The sequence below is a fragment of the Polyodon spathula genome, chromosome 13, assembly GCF_017654505.1.
Source record: "Polyodon spathula isolate WHYD16114869_AA chromosome 13, ASM1765450v1, whole genome shotgun sequence".
Taxonomy (NCBI): Eukaryota; Metazoa; Chordata; class Actinopteri; order Acipenseriformes; family Polyodontidae; genus Polyodon; species Polyodon spathula.
In genome coordinates, this window is record NC_054546.1 from 22,004,348 (window position 1) to 22,020,970 (window position 16,623).

Sequence of the window (16,623 nt, forward strand, 5' to 3'; positions counted from 1 at the left end):
GACTCCCCAGTGCTGTAAAATGCTCTAAAAAAAGCCAGCTGTGGTTTATCTCGGCTGGGTATATGTTGATTAAATCAGTATCTGAGTTGAGGTCTGGTTATCTTTGTCTAAACAAATACAACAACTGGTTTAGTTAAGACAAGCTTGAGCATTTCTTCAGCAGCTCACAAACCTGACTTGGGCCATTAATAGGCCAGTTTTAGTGTGTTTTTCACTGGCCCTTTACTGCTCTTGTTTTTTCAATAGATTACTTATTCTGTCAAAAGTTAAACACAAGAGATCCACCTCTACTTATGTGTGTGTTAAACAATTAAAACACACCATTTGGAAACTATGAGAAACAGAGCTAAATGCAAATTGTAAGAGAGTTAAGGATCTGTATTTGAATGATCTAAACAGAGACACATCTTATTATCGGCACTCTGTAAATCCTTCTGGTGTCGTGTCGTCCCCTTCCCCCGGGGTGATTTTAAGACATGCTTATCAACAATAACAATACAGTTGAATGTAGTCGGATCATTAAAACCACCCTCTTCGCCAATTAAGCCTACCTGCTTCGGGAGCCTCATTGAAGCGGCTGTATCTGGTCAGGTCGAGTTTGGGCAGGCAGCGCTCGATGGGGACCCAGACATACGTCTCCGGACACAGCAGGTCAGAGGGCCGGTACTGACCCTACAGAAAGCGAAGGAAAGCAGACATATATGTTACACAATAACATCCTGGACCCCAGGACTCCAGAGCCTGTTCTGTGCTGAGGCATGCTTTTAATCACCAATCTAAACACAACCCAAGCAGGAATGACTGTACTGTAAACACTGGGAACGACCTTGGCAGGCGGCTGTGCACCACTTTCAGAAATGTAAGAACTGTTTGCCTGTAAGGATCTGGAAGGCAAAACGGGAAAGGACTGTCTGTTACTAAAATGTTTAAGCTGAAGTTCATCTCTCAGGTCGACCAAAACACAGCCATTTTCAACCTCCTGGATCCTGTCTGTCATTTGGACAGGGTAGAAATACAGTGCCGGGGGGCCCCAGGACTGGAGGAAAACACCAGAGCCACCCACATACTTACAATGTATCTTTAAATGCATGTTTCTGATTTACTCTTTAGCAAAAACCATGCCTTATAAAAGTTTATTTTTGCATGGTATATTTGCAGTTTTACCATGTGGTTATACTATGCATTTACCATAGTTTAACCTGGTTTAATTACAATATTTGCAGTTTTTATCATCGTTATACAATGCTTACCTATGCTTTTTACGAATGGGTTTTTAATATGTTTATCAACTTTAATAGACAATGGCTTACCTAATGCACGTTCCGCTATACGGGCGTTACACTATTACCTATGCTTTATTACACTATGTTTTTATTACTGAAACTTTTATAAGGGATTGTGGCAAGGCGATTGCCCTGCACAGTATGTAATTAGTGTTGGTGTAATTTGTATGTGGGAATGGGTTTATTGTGTGTCGTTTTGGAGTTGATCTGCGGGAGATAGCTCAGGACTGCTGCAAGGCCTGCTGTTTTCACGGCACCTTTGATTTATAGTTTGTTGTATTGTGTTTTATTTTGCATTCTTGTACAGATTGCTGTATTAGTCCTCTGTGCGTTACCATCGCTGGTACTCTGCTCCTGCCAATGAAGGTGGCGGAGGCAGAGGCAGGTCCTGCTGCTCAGCTCCTGCTGGTGGAGGTGGTGGAGGCAGAGGCAGCTCGTGCTGCTCTGCTCCTGTCGGTGGAGGCAGAGGCAGCTCCTGCTGCTCTGCTCCTGCCGGTGGAGGTGGAGGAGGCAGAGGCAGCTCCTGCTGCTCTGCTCCTGCGGTGGAGGTGGCAGAGGCAGCTCCTGCTGCTCTGCTCCTGCCATTGGAGGTGGCAGCTCCTGCTCCTGCCAGTGAAGGTGGCGGAGGCATGTAGTCTCCTGGCGGTGGAGGTGGGAGCGGCGTGTAGTCTCCTGGTGACGGAGGTGAGAGCGGCGTGTAGTCTACCCTTGTTACAGGGGACTGGTGTGGCTCTCCCTCACTTGCAGGGGACTGGTGCGGCTCTCCCTCACTTACTGGGGACCGGTGTGGCTCTGGAGACAGCGGTGGGACCTCTCCCTCTGGCGCTGGAGATGGCAGCAACGGCTCCTCTCCCTCTGGTGCTGGAGATGGCTCCTCTCCCTCTGGAGGCAACACCAGCAGGCATTCTTCCCCTGCTGGTGGAGACTTGGGCGGTGGACATTGTGCCTTCCTCTTCCCCTTTCCCCATCTCTGCCTCCTCCTCACCTTCCTCTCCTGGGCCTCCAGGCGCTCTGGCTCCGGCTGCTGGCATGAAAACTGCCCCCCTTCTGTATCCGGGAGAGGGCAGTCAGCCACTCCATGCCCATAGCGCTTGCACAGGAGGCACCATCCCCCCTGGCTCTCCCAAGTCTCCACAAATGCGTCCAGGTCCTCGTCCCGAATTTTCCTGGACGCAGTCATCTCAAACCAGAGCACCTGCTCTGGCTGCTGGGGAGGTTGCTGCTTCCTCTGGGCACCCCCCCATGCTGTTTTTATGCAGCTGTACCAAGACTTGATTGTTAATCAATCATTCAATTGGAGTCTCGGTACAACTGCACGTGAATTAATAAAGTGCAATTCCCCGTGCTCACATATTATTACTTTTTACTTGCACGTGAAGTGCTGTGCAATCCTTGTGCCTAAGGATTGCCTTGTTTCTGTCTTTGAATTCCACTGCTGAGGTTCAGATTCCTTCCCCCAGGGGACCAGGCAGATATCACTGCCTCGTTTCCATCTACTCCAGAGTTGTGAGGGACCAAGTTGGGATCACTGCCGCGTTTCCTTCTGCTCCAGAGCTGTGAGGGACCAGGTAGATATCACTGATGTGTTTCCATCCGTTCCAGAACAGTGAGGGGCCAGGTAGAGATCACTGCAAGTTTCCATCTGCTCCAGGGCTGTGAAGGACCAGGTAGAGCTCACTGCACATTTCCATCTGCTCCAGAGCTGTGAGGGGACCAAATAGAGATCACTGCTGTTTCCATCTACTCCAGAGCTGTGAGGGACCAGGTCAGGATCAGTGCCTCGTTTCCACCTGCTCCAGGGATGTGAGGGACCAGGTAGAGATCACTGCTGCATTTCCATTTGCTCCAGCAGACCCACTTCAAATCCTAGTACAGCAAATCTCAAAGAGTTACGAACACTAAGCTTACAAACTAACCAGTCAACAGAACACCCCACTTTCACATTGCAATCACTCAAACATTTGTGCAATGCAACCAGATAGGCACTCCTACATAAGCAGGGTGCTGGTCATGGAGGAGGCAAAATTACTGTACCAACAAATGTACCCAGACAAAGGTGAGGCAGATTTCAAAGCAAGTACAAGCAATTTTACTAGGAACTTTTTATTTTTAAGCCAAAGGAGGCTGAATGACTGAGCAAGCTGCATGAAAAAAAAAAAAAAATTAAAAATTAAAACAAGTAGTACATTAACTGATGTTTTCCTGGTCATTTATATCTGTGATTTTGCAACAGTTACATGTTCAATGTTAAGTTAAATGTAGCTTGTTTCCATGTACTGTACAGTTTTATAAGATATTCAAGCCAACACGACTATTGCATTACTGTGCTGTAGTATATTTTCAGAGTTACAGATATTTCAACTGTACATGTGCAGCTTATAAGTCCAAGTGCAGTGAAGAATGTTATCGCTAATTCTCGCTTTGTTCTGTTGTCTCATAAGCATGGGAGCTTCTGCCAGAAGGCTTGGGAAGCTTTAGCCACCCCACTAGGGTTTGTAAGCCCATTGCGCAGATATGGTACAGCTATGGCTAAAAGTTTTGCATCACCTAGAATTTTAGGATTTAGAAAATTAAAAAAAAAAAAAAAAAAAAAATAAAAATGTCAATGGCAGCCATCATTTTAAAGTCTGAAGATGATCTCAAATGAATAAAATGTTTTAATGTGATATAATACTGACTGGGCAAGGATTGCTGGAAGTGAAATAAATACAATCTGTAAAAAACAAAGACTCATTTAAGCCACCTTTACAAGAGCGAAAGGCATTTTGGAGGTCTGCGTTTTAATAAGCAGCTCAGTCGGCCCTGCTGGAACACAAACAAGAGATGTATGTGTTGGGGCTCATTACATGAAAAAGAGGGAAAAGAAAAGAGAATAAAACAAACGTATCATAAACAAGACAGTTTGCCAAGATACTTAAGACTGATTCAGATTAGATAGGCACTATCAGGACAGAGGCACCTCGATTCAGTGGTTGACTGATCTGCATACAAAAACAAAACATGCCCAACACAATGCTGAACCCTGGCTCCTCTATTTATCTACACTCACAGAGAAGCCCAGCCAAAGGAAACGAGCTGAGCTGGCTGCTATGAACATGGCTCATTAAGTTTAGTGTTAAAACAATAGAAGAGTGTTTTGAATAAGCTTCTTTTTGGCATAAAGAACTGACAAACTTTAAGAAAACACAGCACATCTAATTACTGTTCACCAATATCTAATGCCCGACCTGCAAACCACTCCTTGAAAGCACCCGCACTTGGGAAGAAAGGCTTGTTTCATACTGCTTGTGTGCTGGTTTACTTGCTCATACTGCTTTTGTGCTGGCTGACTTGTTCATACTGCTTGTGTGCTGGTTTACTTTTGTATTAATGGCTTTGTTATTGGTTAGTCTATGAATATTTTGTGTGCTTTTAACTGTACGCCAGCTCTTGACTCACAGAAAGGTTAGTTTCCTAACAATGGGTCTTACATTGAAACAAACTCAAAGTCAGATGTGAGACATGGACCCTTCCACCAAGGCTGTGCATGTAAAAGAAAGCAATTGGAATCCTGACAAAGAGGAACAGCATGACAAGCATCCACCACATCGACATGGAAGTTTCACCATAGATATTACACCTGCAATAGTGCTGAAATTAGAAATATTAAAATACATTGATTTCAATGACAATCGTTTCGACTACGTCTTTTTCAATGTTGAAAACAACTTCTAGTTATAAAGGCTTGTTGTTGAAATTAAGTTTTTAGTATTTTTAGTAATGTAGGTTTTACATACACACAGCCATGCATATCCTTACACATATAATTTAAAAGCTCTTTCCACTGGTCAAAAAACAAATAGCTTCCAATTCCTTTTTCTACCTTTACCTTTTCATGAGATTTGTAAGCAGTTACAGGTTCCAATGCTTGAATATTCAGTTGTATTGCTTTTATTGATTTATCATTCGGTTTGATCCAATTTACTGTCCAGTTTACTGTACTTGTCAGATCACAGGAAGTAATAACTGATAGAATCAGATTTTTAGAGTAACAAGTGGTAAAGGTATACCATTGAAGTGCAAGAGAAATGAAAAGTTCTGGCAGTAAGGAGCATTGTCCCAGGTCATATAAAAATAATCAAAAAATAATCAAAACGCAACAATGGAGCAGTGGCACTCAGACCTACATTGAAGGCTTTCCTTATAAACCGCTCCCCCAATCCCCCTTGCTAAACAGTTACTGGAGCACACTGCTGTGATTCTAATGTTAGGCAGACACCCTTCTAGCCCTGTAGAAAAACATCAAACCTTCACAGGAATGAAGGCAGATGATCCACCCATTGGGTAGAACAGGCTTCTCTGGGGCAGATCACTTATCCAACCAGCTTTAAACACCTCTGCTTTGCATCCTTGGCCTTAGCTAAAACAGATCAGATCATCAACTATTATTTCAATTCCTACAACCACCAATTCAAACACTCAATCAAATTAAAAATGCTTCAGCTATCTGCAATGTTTTGAGTTAATGAAACACTTCATAACTTTGCATTTTAAAAATATCCTACCTGCTGTTAAAATGAAAGCCTCCAGAGATGAAATCTCTATAATCTAAGCTCTAAGCTTTAGACTTGGTGCTATTATCTATCTGAAGAGCTGGTCAGTATGAGCTGGGGCTTCAGGGATATAAACAGATCCTTCCACTTTACATACTGGAAACAGATTCTTCCACTGGGAGACCTTTATCATGGAGCCATCCATAAATTCCATTCTTCCTAAAAACACAGTGCTCCATATTCATGATGAATTGTACATTTAATAGAAAATCTGCTGTATGCTCTTTTTCACAGGCAGAACTTAACCATGTCAGTATTCATAGTTAATTACAATATGAGCAACCTTGTAAAAAAGACGATAACTACCAGGCGTGTTGGGTGCAAGAGATCTTCTTACAAGGAAATCTTCTGCATTGGTAAAATCTGACATGGAGTCCATGATCTTAGTCCAGTAAGAAGACTGTTTTCTTCACACCACTTACACTAGACGTGTCCTCTAGTTAGAGTTATCATGTGTCAAGTGCCTTGGTCTTTCTTTTTTAAGGTCATGGATTTTAATTAAAGTCAGTTTGACATCAACCAAATCAGGGAGGCTGCCGTCACAGTGCTGTCAATGGAAGCCTTTATGACATTTGTAGAATAACTGTACTGTTTTTTGAGTTTTTGAGGTGTCCCATACATACATTCAAATAGACACAGCTATTTCAGAGGAGAAAGAAAATTGACACTGAATATACTGTACACAGTATTGGTCTAAGAGGGACCAATGGGACCCTGTGAGGAAAGGATCCACACTGATAATATCAATCATTTCAAAAGAGATCACAAGAAACCCTTTCTTAGTGGAACTGCCCTTTGGCTGTGGGCCCAGCAGCTTCCTCCCCTTGAAAGCAGCTCACCCTGGGTCACTTTGCAAACCAGATAGGCACCTGTAATCAATCTGTACACAATCAGAGCTGTTAGCTGCAAGAAAACATCATATGACTTACATCCATGGTGTAGGCATGTAAGGATTTCTGAAGGACTGGCGGAAAAACAGACAGTCAGGTACCATGATATATTTCCATATAATGCTGCTCACAGTAACCTAAAGAATATTTTAAGCAACTTATCACAACAGGATAAACAGCTCTATAAATTTCTCTAAAGCTTTTGATTTAAAGCTTTTAGTTGACCATACAATACTTCTCAACAAGTTAAGTAATCTTGGAGTTACAGGTACTACACTGTCATGGTTTAAATCATATTTATCTGAACGTTCTCAAGCTGTTGTCTTTGAAAAAAACGAAATCCGGCTTCATGCCTATTTCCCAAGTGTCCCGCAAGGGTCAATTCTTGGACCTCTTATTTTCTATTTTTATAAATGAAATACCTAATATTTGCAAGAAAAGTTCCGTACATATAGTTCAGATAATATCGATGGCTTAACTAACTACAGAGCGATTTTCTTGAACTTCAAAAATGGTTTGATGAAAATAGTCTGATATTAAATGAAAAAAATACAAATATCATGTTATTTGGTTCACTTTTACTAGCTTTATGATCAACGTTTCAAGACAACAATGTTTGTTACATTATGATGTGGTAACCTCTCTCAAAATTATAAAATAAAATTTTTAATCAAATTTTTAAATATCTAGTTATAATATTTTGCTTTTATATATATATATATATATATATATATATATATATATATATATATATATATATATATATATATTATATATCTATATATATTAACTATATAATTTTTTGGGGGTTTTTAATGACACAAATTTTAAATTTGAAAAACATATTAAAGATGTATGTAGTAAAATTGGAAGGAAGCTTGGAGTATTGTATGGTCAGCGCCACTGTTTAAGTTTTACAGCAAGGTTTAAATTAGCCGAGCAACTTCTGTTCCCTGCTGTAGACTACGATCTACAGGATTGCAAGTAAGGAATCATTGAAAAAGATTGACACAATGTATAATAGGATCTGTAGGCTTGTAGTCCAGTGTACTCCGCTAGGGCTTCACTGCAGCTTGTATTCTAGATTAATTTTGCTATCAACTGCTAACAGAAGGAATGATCATTGGAATGTGTTCCTTTTTAAAGGGGGCACATAACAGATTACCAGTTTATTTAAACAGCTTGCTTCATGAGTTTACTTGGAAATACAGCCTACGTAATGTCTGAGGCACAAAATACATCAATATACCATCTGTAAAAAGTGCTGCAGGAAGAAAATCTTTTGTTTCTTCTGTTGCTACAGACTGGAACTTATTAGCCGCAGGACTTAGATCTGACATCTCCTGTAGAAATTAAAAAACAAAAACAACCTGTTGCTCCAGTACCTAAATAGGCCATGTGTATGTGCTGTGTAAATTTAAGGTGCACCTTGTGTACTGTCTTGTCATTATGTGTTTTTATTATTTTTATTTTGAAACCCACTGTTGTACTAGGACATCATTGTAAATGAGCGACCTGAAACTCATATGGTCTTCCTAAATAGACATTTTATAATAATAATAAGAAACTAGTGAGACACACACATGGACAGTCATCACCTGATAATCTCAGATTCCGACATACAAAATTTCCTAAATTTGTTCACAGTTGATTAGTGGTTCCCTGGAATGACTTGCAGTCCCACCCCCCAGTACATGTATTTCACTTTATCATACATAATAACACAACCATTGTTTTTACTGAATACAGATTTCCCTGGTTATGTCCCCACTCGATAATGCACTCATTTGGTTAATTCACTGTTGTTAGGCCATGTTGACATTAACTATAAACGTCTTGCAGTATTTTGGCCCTTTTCTAATTCATTGATGTGCAAGTCAGACAAGGAAATAAAGACGGGTCAAGTCTTAAATTAAATGAACTACCTAAGTTGCCAGATCTTCTCTCTCTCTTTTTTTTTTTTTTTTTTTAAAGATCAGAGACAGTGATCTAGCCACCACCCCCCTAACCCCTCTCAATGATTACCATTAGCTGAAGCATTAAATGAGCTGCCCCAGGGAAGGAATTATCCTGCAACACTTTTGGTTAGCCATGTGTGTTTCATAGTTCTATTGCCAATCAGCAGTCTGCGGTCTGTAAGATCTTAGTGGTCACCACATTCTCTCCCTGCTTTCTTCAGCCAGTAGAATGGCAGGAGGGTAGCTCAGCCTTTGCCTCGGGTCATTTCACTGGACCAGGGGGGACATGGCAGACACAGGTCTCTTCTGTGTGTCCTGAGTAACAAGCACTACTTTCATTATCACTGCTCTCCATTTTCTTTTCTTTTTTATATACAGTGCCATGAAAAAGTATTTGCCCCGTCTGATTTTCTGCATTTTTGTACATTTTTCGCATTGAATTTAGTCAAAAATGACACCAAAGTTTGGTGCTTCTTTCATTTGTTTGGTGTGCAATGTAAGCAAACATGCAATCTTCAGGTGTGAAAAAGTTATTGCCCCCCTAGTTAACTCAACCCATTTAAAGGGATAATTAAGGTCAGCTGTTTGAATACTTCGATTAACAATCAGGCCTGATTTGGGCCAGCCCTGTCCAATATAAATCTAACTAACTTTGGCCCTTACCATCAGAGCGGAGTTGTCAGCACACAGGTTCTAGAGGCACATCATGCCACGATCAAAAGAAATTCCTGAAGACCTCCGGAAAAAAGTTGTTGATGCCTATCAGTCTGGAAAGGGTTACAAAGCCATTTCTAAGGCTCTGGGGCTCCACCACACCAGTCAGAGCAATATTGTTCATATGACGAAAGTTTGGGACAGTAGTGAATCTTCCCCGGAGTGGCCATCCTGCCAAAATATCTCCAAGAGCAAGGCGTTAAATTGTCGAGGTAGTCACAAAGAACCCTAGAAAAACATCCATGGATCTACAGGCCTCTCTCGTTTTGGCTAAGGCCAGTGTTCATGACTCCACCCTCAGAAAGACACTGGGCAGAGTAGTAAGGCGGAAACCACTGCTCACTAACATGAATGCTTGTCTCAAGTTTGCCAAAATGCAACTGGATGATCCAGTTCTGGAACAATGTTCTATGGACAGATGAGTCAAAAGTGGAACTTTTTGGCCAACAAGGGCCCCGTTATGTCAGGCAAAAACAAACACTGCATTCCACAGTAGGAACCTCATTCCAGTGGTCAAGCATGGTGGTGGTAGTGTCATGATTTGGGGATGCTTTGCTGCATCAGGACCTGGACGCCATCATTGAAGGAACCATGAATTCTGCTCTGTATCAGAGAATTCTACAAGAGAATGTCAGGCCAGCCGTCCATCATCTGAAGGGCAGCTGGGTCATGCAGCAAGACAGTGATCCGAAACACACAACCAAGTTTACATCAGAATGGTTGAAGAACAAGAAATTTAAAGTTTTGGAAAGGCCTAGTCAAAGTCAAGACCTAAGCCCCATTGAGATGTTGTGGCAGGACTTGAAACAAGCAGTTTATGCTCAAAAACCCACAAAACCCACTGAGTTGAAGCAGTTCTGCATGAAGGAGTAGGCCAAAATTCCTCCACGGCACTGTGAGAGACTAATCAATAACTACAGGAAGCGTTTAGCTGCAGTTATTGCTGCTAAAGGTGGCGTAACTAGTTATTGAGTCTAAGGGGGCAATTACTTTTTCACATGGGGGCATTGGGTGTTGCATAACTTTCTTTAATAAATAAATTTAATAAGTATAAAAAATGTGTGTTATTTGTTCACTCAGGGTCCCTTTTATCTAATATTAGATTTTAGTTGAAGAGCTGATAACATTCAGTGTCAAAAAAATGCAGAAAAACAGACAGGGGGCAAATACTTTTTCATGTTACTGTATATGCATTCATTCATAATATGAAATAAATATGCTATACAGGGTGATTCATAATTTGTGCAAGACTGTGGTTTTGCATTGTTTTCAGATCTACTTAAATGCTGACATTAATGAATAACCCACTGGTGGCCATACAGTGTGTTGCAGAGGGTCTCTCTCATAGACGCCTTTTCTTTGCCCATTATCCCCCATGTACCTTCCAGTTTTCAAAATATTCTGACGATGTATAGGGCTATATGAATAGGGCTTCTGTTTTTTGGGTTTTATTAAGTGTATTTTTCTAGGCTTATTTTTAGCTATTTTAGAGTTTTATGTAATTTTTTTTTTTTTTTTTTTTTTCTGGGCTTTCATTTTTGATATGCTGTATGAAATTAGTGTTTTCGGTTACTTTCCAAAATGCTTGAGTGTTTTTTTTCTGTCAAAATATGTATAGTAACTCGACAGTACTTGCACACTTAAGTTGTACCTTCTTTCCTTTGCTGTCTTCCACAACGAAATCCCTATGGTCACGGGTACATTCTTCTGGGGTTTTTGTGTGTAGGCATTTTTGTACATTTCGCTACAATTCTGTTTTAAATCCTCTGTATCTTAACTGTAATACAGCTTTAAATCCCGCTAACAAGCCTCCATCCTGATTGTAATCTTATTTTAAATCTCGCAGAGTCTCCAATAGAAATGTAGGAATATGCCTACATTAACCCTTCAATTCCAACTTGCGCACACACTTAAAAATAACAAAAATGAGATACAATATCTCTGAAATAGGTTCCTATTTAGTGAAATCTCTCTATTAAAGCCAGCAAAATGTGGCCTTGTAGGGGCAGGGGGATGGCCTTACTACTGAAAGAAACACTTTTTAACCATTGTTATTGTCATGTATAGTATCCGAGCTCTTCCAGCTTACTGTGTTTTATCTAAATCACATGTTCCAATGGGTTTCATCACACTGCATCCAGGTTTACACAGCGTATGGTGTTTGACAGCATGCTAGTCCCATTAGAAAGGTAACTGAGCAGAGGGTTCATACCTTTAGGTCTGCTGATGGTGGCCTTTGTATTGTTATATCAGCCTGGCTTTTATAAAAAGCAAGCAGCACCTCAGAAGCGGCTTAGAGCCTGCTCTCCTTCAGATTACATTTAGGACGGCTGGGTTTACACCAGGACAAGAAGCTGTCTTAATAATAGCATTATCATAGCCATCCTACCAGCAAAGAGTGTAAACAGGTTATAAATCACCCCCATTAGTAATATAGATCCCCGATCCTCTGCTCTGTGTTTATTATCATGAATGAAATAACAGTCCTTTCCTGTTCAGACATCAAGTTTGATTGAACTCTGAAAGCCCTTTATTGACTGAAACCAAATTTCAGCTCACAAGCCCATCTCTACATTAAAGCCAATTGTATCTTTTAAAGTTTCTTTTATGCTTTATGTAACCCCCTTTTAATCATTGAACAGCAAACATAAGGGAACATCCTCTCCGGTTTGGAATAGATGTTTTTAGACTACATTTTGTTTTGTATATACCATGGACCATTTCACTCGTAATTGTCAACGAAATTCATGGTTAAATTCATTTTAATATAAGTATTTCCCAGATATTTAATTCAGACTCTTGTCTGTGTGACATGATGCGATGATTGGGTTGTTAAATCCGATTCCAGAACATTCTTAACCAGGTCTACTTCAAAGCTTGTTGATTAGACCAAGGAACAGGCCACAAACTGTATTAACTCTGAAGCTTGCCTTCCAAAATGTCTAGTCTCCTAAAGTGTTATAAAACTTGCCAAGCTACAGTGCAGTTGTACCATTATTGTGTTAAAAGTTAGTTAAAATGCTTTAAGAATCATTTTTATTTACATAACTTGTAGACACAAGTTTAATAGTTATTTTAAATTAGTTTCCCAATAAACCTGAAGGGTTTATTGTGTTTTAAACGAATATTATTAACTAATAACTTTTTTTTTTAAATATATATTATCCTTTGATTGTATTATGATGTGTTTTATATGCTTGTAATCATAATTTTGTATAGAGAATGAAACTGAAATGTACAGATCTGGAAAAAATTAAGAGACTACTGCAAAATTATCAGTTTCTCTGGTTTTACTAATTTACAGGTGTGTGTTTGGGTAAAATGAACATTTTTGTTTTATTCTATAAACTACTGACAACATTTCTCCCAAATTCAAAATAAAAATATTGTCATTTAGAGCATTTATTTGCAGAAAATGACAACTGGTCAAAATAACAAAAAAAAGCAGTGTTGTCAGACCTCGAATAATGCAAAGAAAATAAGTCCAGATTCATTTTTAAACAACACAATACTAATGTTTTAACTTAGGAAGAGTTCAGAAATCAATATTTGGCGGAATAACCCTGATTTTCAAGCACAGCTTTCATGCGTCTTGGCATTCTCTCCACCAGTCTTTCACATTGATGTTGGGTGACTTTATGCCACTCCTGGTGCAAAAATTCAAGCAACTCGGCTTTGTTTGATGGCTTGTGACCATCCATCTTCCTCTTGATCACATTCCAGAGGTTTTCAATGGGGTTCAGGTCTGGAGATTGGGCTGGCCATGACAGGGTCTTGATCTGGGGGTCCTCCATCCACACCTTGATTGAGCTGGCTGTGTGGCATGGAGCATTGTCCTGCTGGAAAAACCAATCCTCAGAGTTGGGGAACATTGTCAGAGCAGAAGGAAGCAAGTTTTCTTCCAGGACAACCTTGTACTTGGTTTGATTCATGCGTCCTTCACAAAGACAAATCTGCCCAATTCCAGCCTTGCTGAAGCACCCCCAGATGAGTCCAATTTTCAGCTTTGCCCAACACCTGGTCATCTAATGGTTAGACAGAGACCTGGAGAGGCCTACAAGCCACAGTGTCTCGCACCCACTGTGAAATGTGGTGGAGGATCGGTGATGATCTGGGGGTGCTTCAGCAAGGCTGGAATCGGGCAGATTTGTCTTTGTGAAGGACGCATGAATCAAGCCAAGTACAAGGTTGTCCTGGAAGAAAACTTGCTTCCTTCTGCTCTGACAGTGTTCCCCAACTCTGAGGATTGGTTTTTCCAGCAGGACAATGCTCCATGCCACACAGCCAGGTCAATCAAGGTGTGGATGGAGGACCACCAGATCAAGACCCTGTCATGGCCAGCCCAATCTCCAGAACTGAACCCCACTGAAAACCTCTGGAATGTGATCAAGAGGAAGATGGATGGTCACAAGCCATCAAACAAAGCCGAGTTGCTTGAATTTTTGTGCCAGGAGTGGCATAAAGTCACTCAACATCAATGTGAAAGACTGGTGGAGAGCATGCCAAGTCGCATGAAAGCTGTGATTTTCAAATCAGGGTTATTCCACCAAATATTGATTTCTGAACTCTTCCTAAGTTAAAACATTAGTATTGTGTTGTTTAAAAATGAATCTGGACTTATTTTCTTTGCATTATTCGAGGTCTGACAACACTGCTTCTTTTTTGTTATTTTGACCAGTTGTCATTTTCTACAAATAAATGCTCTAAATGACAATATTTTTATTTGGAATTTGGGAGATATGTTGTCAGTAGTTTATAGAATAAAACAAAAATGTTCATTTTACCCAAACACATACCTATAAATAGTAAAACCAGAGAAACTGATAATTTTGCAGTGGTCTCTTAATTTTTTTCAGATCTGTATATGCTTCTTTAATGAATGTAACTAAAGTTATATTGAATATGAGGTTTAATTGATAAATGTAAAATCCTTTGATAACGAAATAGGTGGATACATTGCATTTCTAACACACCCTTTTTGTGTGACAAGCAAATGTCTATCAAATACTGTGAACCAATGGAAGGACCAACAAGGACTTGTTTACAGTACAAGGGTATGCCTATATATTGTGTTATTTAAACTCAAAATAAGGATTTTTCACGTTCTCTGGATTCGTTCTTGCTCGCTGGATTCACACTTTCTTCAGAACATCTCGTTGCTCTCAACTCATCAAACTCTGAAGTTCTTCAAAAAGACGCAATGATTTAATCCTCACAGCTGTCCCAGAGAAGATGGGCTCCCTTCGGAACGATGAAAGCTTTTGCCTACAGGCTACATGGAGATACTGCACTATGCTTCTGCACAACTAACTTCAACAGAGAGGACGACCGTGTTAAGAAGACTTTGCTTTAAACATTGCACCAACAGAATAACTATCAAACTTATAACGTGTGTTTACAAGTAACTGAACTGAAGCCATGCTATTGAAATTGTCACAATACGTAATGTGCGTCTACTCAACTAGATGCTGAACATTGTACATGTTTTATATTGTTTCTTATTTATACATGTTTTTAACTATGAAGCCTAACCTTTATTCTTCTTCCTTTGAGAATATGAATAAATGTAATAATAATCTGGATTGTTAGGTTTCTTTTTGTCTTATAACAAATACACATTTTTGATTGAAATACTTAAACATACATAATATTAATTGTTAATCTTTTCATCATGAACCTAGCCAGATTGTGGTTAGATTTTTTTTTTCATTTATCCCTACACAACGCTGTAGGTTAGGTTTTCTCTCTCAGTTCACATTCTGTGTTACATATACAGTATTAGCACACACACATGCTTTCCTACTCCTAAGGTGGGCTCCAATAACTCGTAAGGTCAAAGGACAAGGATTTATGTGACTGGCAAAATGTCAAATGTATTATGAGAGTTGCTTTACCTTTAATGCTATAATAGTTTTTGTCACCTCACTACAAAAATAAATCATTGCACTGGATAAATACAGAGAAGGGCATCTAGGCTGATCCAAGGACTTAATGATGCAAACAGTTTAAAATAATTACATCTCTTCAGCCTAGAAAAAAAAGGGAAAGAGAGACTTGAAGTCTTTAAAATCATCCATAGTATAGATAAAGTTAACTGAAGACACTACTTCAAATTGAGAAGAGAGAAGAATGAGAGGGCTGGAATCCAAGCTCACTCCTAGACAGGAGGCTGTCTGAGAAGCCATGTGAGCTGGCTCTTCACAGAGAGAAGAACGAGAGGGCTGGAGTCCAAGCTCATTCCTAGATGGGAGGCTGTCTGAGAAGCCATGTGAGCTGGCTCTTCACAGAGAGAAGACTGTGGGAGAACACATGGGAGTGTGGCTGGAGCCATCAATTAAATAAATGTTGAAATGATTAATTAAGGATAAATAAGGTGATCTCAGGTGGTGAAATGGTTAGTGTGTTCAATGTTGATGTTGGTGTGAGGTGGAGGATTTTCTGTGTTCCGTGTTGTCTCATCCTGTCTGTTTGTTACATCTGTGAGTGTTTTGTACAGATATTTTGTTTTGACCTTTGTGTCTTATTTTGCTAATGTGTTTTTGTTTTGTTTAATGTTTACTGTTTTGTTTATTATTATTATTATTATTATTATTATTATTATTATTATTATTATTATTATTATTATTATTATTATTCGTGTGCACCAGAACTTAAAACCTGCATTCTCTTCCTCTGACTCTCTTCCTGGTCGAAACATTCTTGCCAGTGACATCATCCTTGTCACATGGAGACTGGGCACAGATAATTGAGCACTCTGATGCTCAGATACAGGTTGACCTGTCTGAAGTAGATTAATGGTCTGAGGCCACCATCCTGCTTGGGCACTAGGAAGTACCTGGAGTAGAACCTTTCCTCCAACTGGAGGGAGTCTATCATGCGAATAGCCTGTTTCTGCAGCAGAGCTGCTACCATCTGAGACACCACTGCGGTGTCCTGTGGGTCCATAAGTGATGTTACAATCATACTCCGAAAGGGAGGGAGGCCATATTTGAAATGCAGAGAACAGCAGGTCAGAATGGTAGTAAGCACCCAGATGTTCACGGTGCACTGAAGCCAATACTCCAGATGATTCCTTGAAAAGGGGGACTGGGCCTGTGGCAGCAGACTGTGTAGCACATGAGATTTCACTGTGTAGCGTATGCAATTTCATAGTGTAATACATGGGATTTCACTGTGTAGAGTATGC

At 40.0% G+C, this 16,623-nt stretch overlaps 1 protein-coding gene across 4 annotated transcripts in view; it reads right to left on the minus strand.

Moving 5' to 3' along the window:
• Positions 1-504: 504 nt before the first annotated feature.
• The window catches only part of LOC121325603 (arginyl-tRNA--protein transferase 1), a 189,102-nt gene continuing 172,983 nt past the window's right edge, over positions 505-16,623 (minus strand). For all 4 annotated transcript variants that reach the window (XM_041268409.1, XM_041268407.1, XM_041268408.1 and 1 more), the window contains one exon: positions 505-672. In XM_041268409.1, the coding sequence (XP_041124343.1) occupies positions 520-672 (153 nt within the window). In that variant the 3' untranslated portion in view covers positions 505-519. The remainder of the gene's footprint in view (positions 673-16,623) is intronic.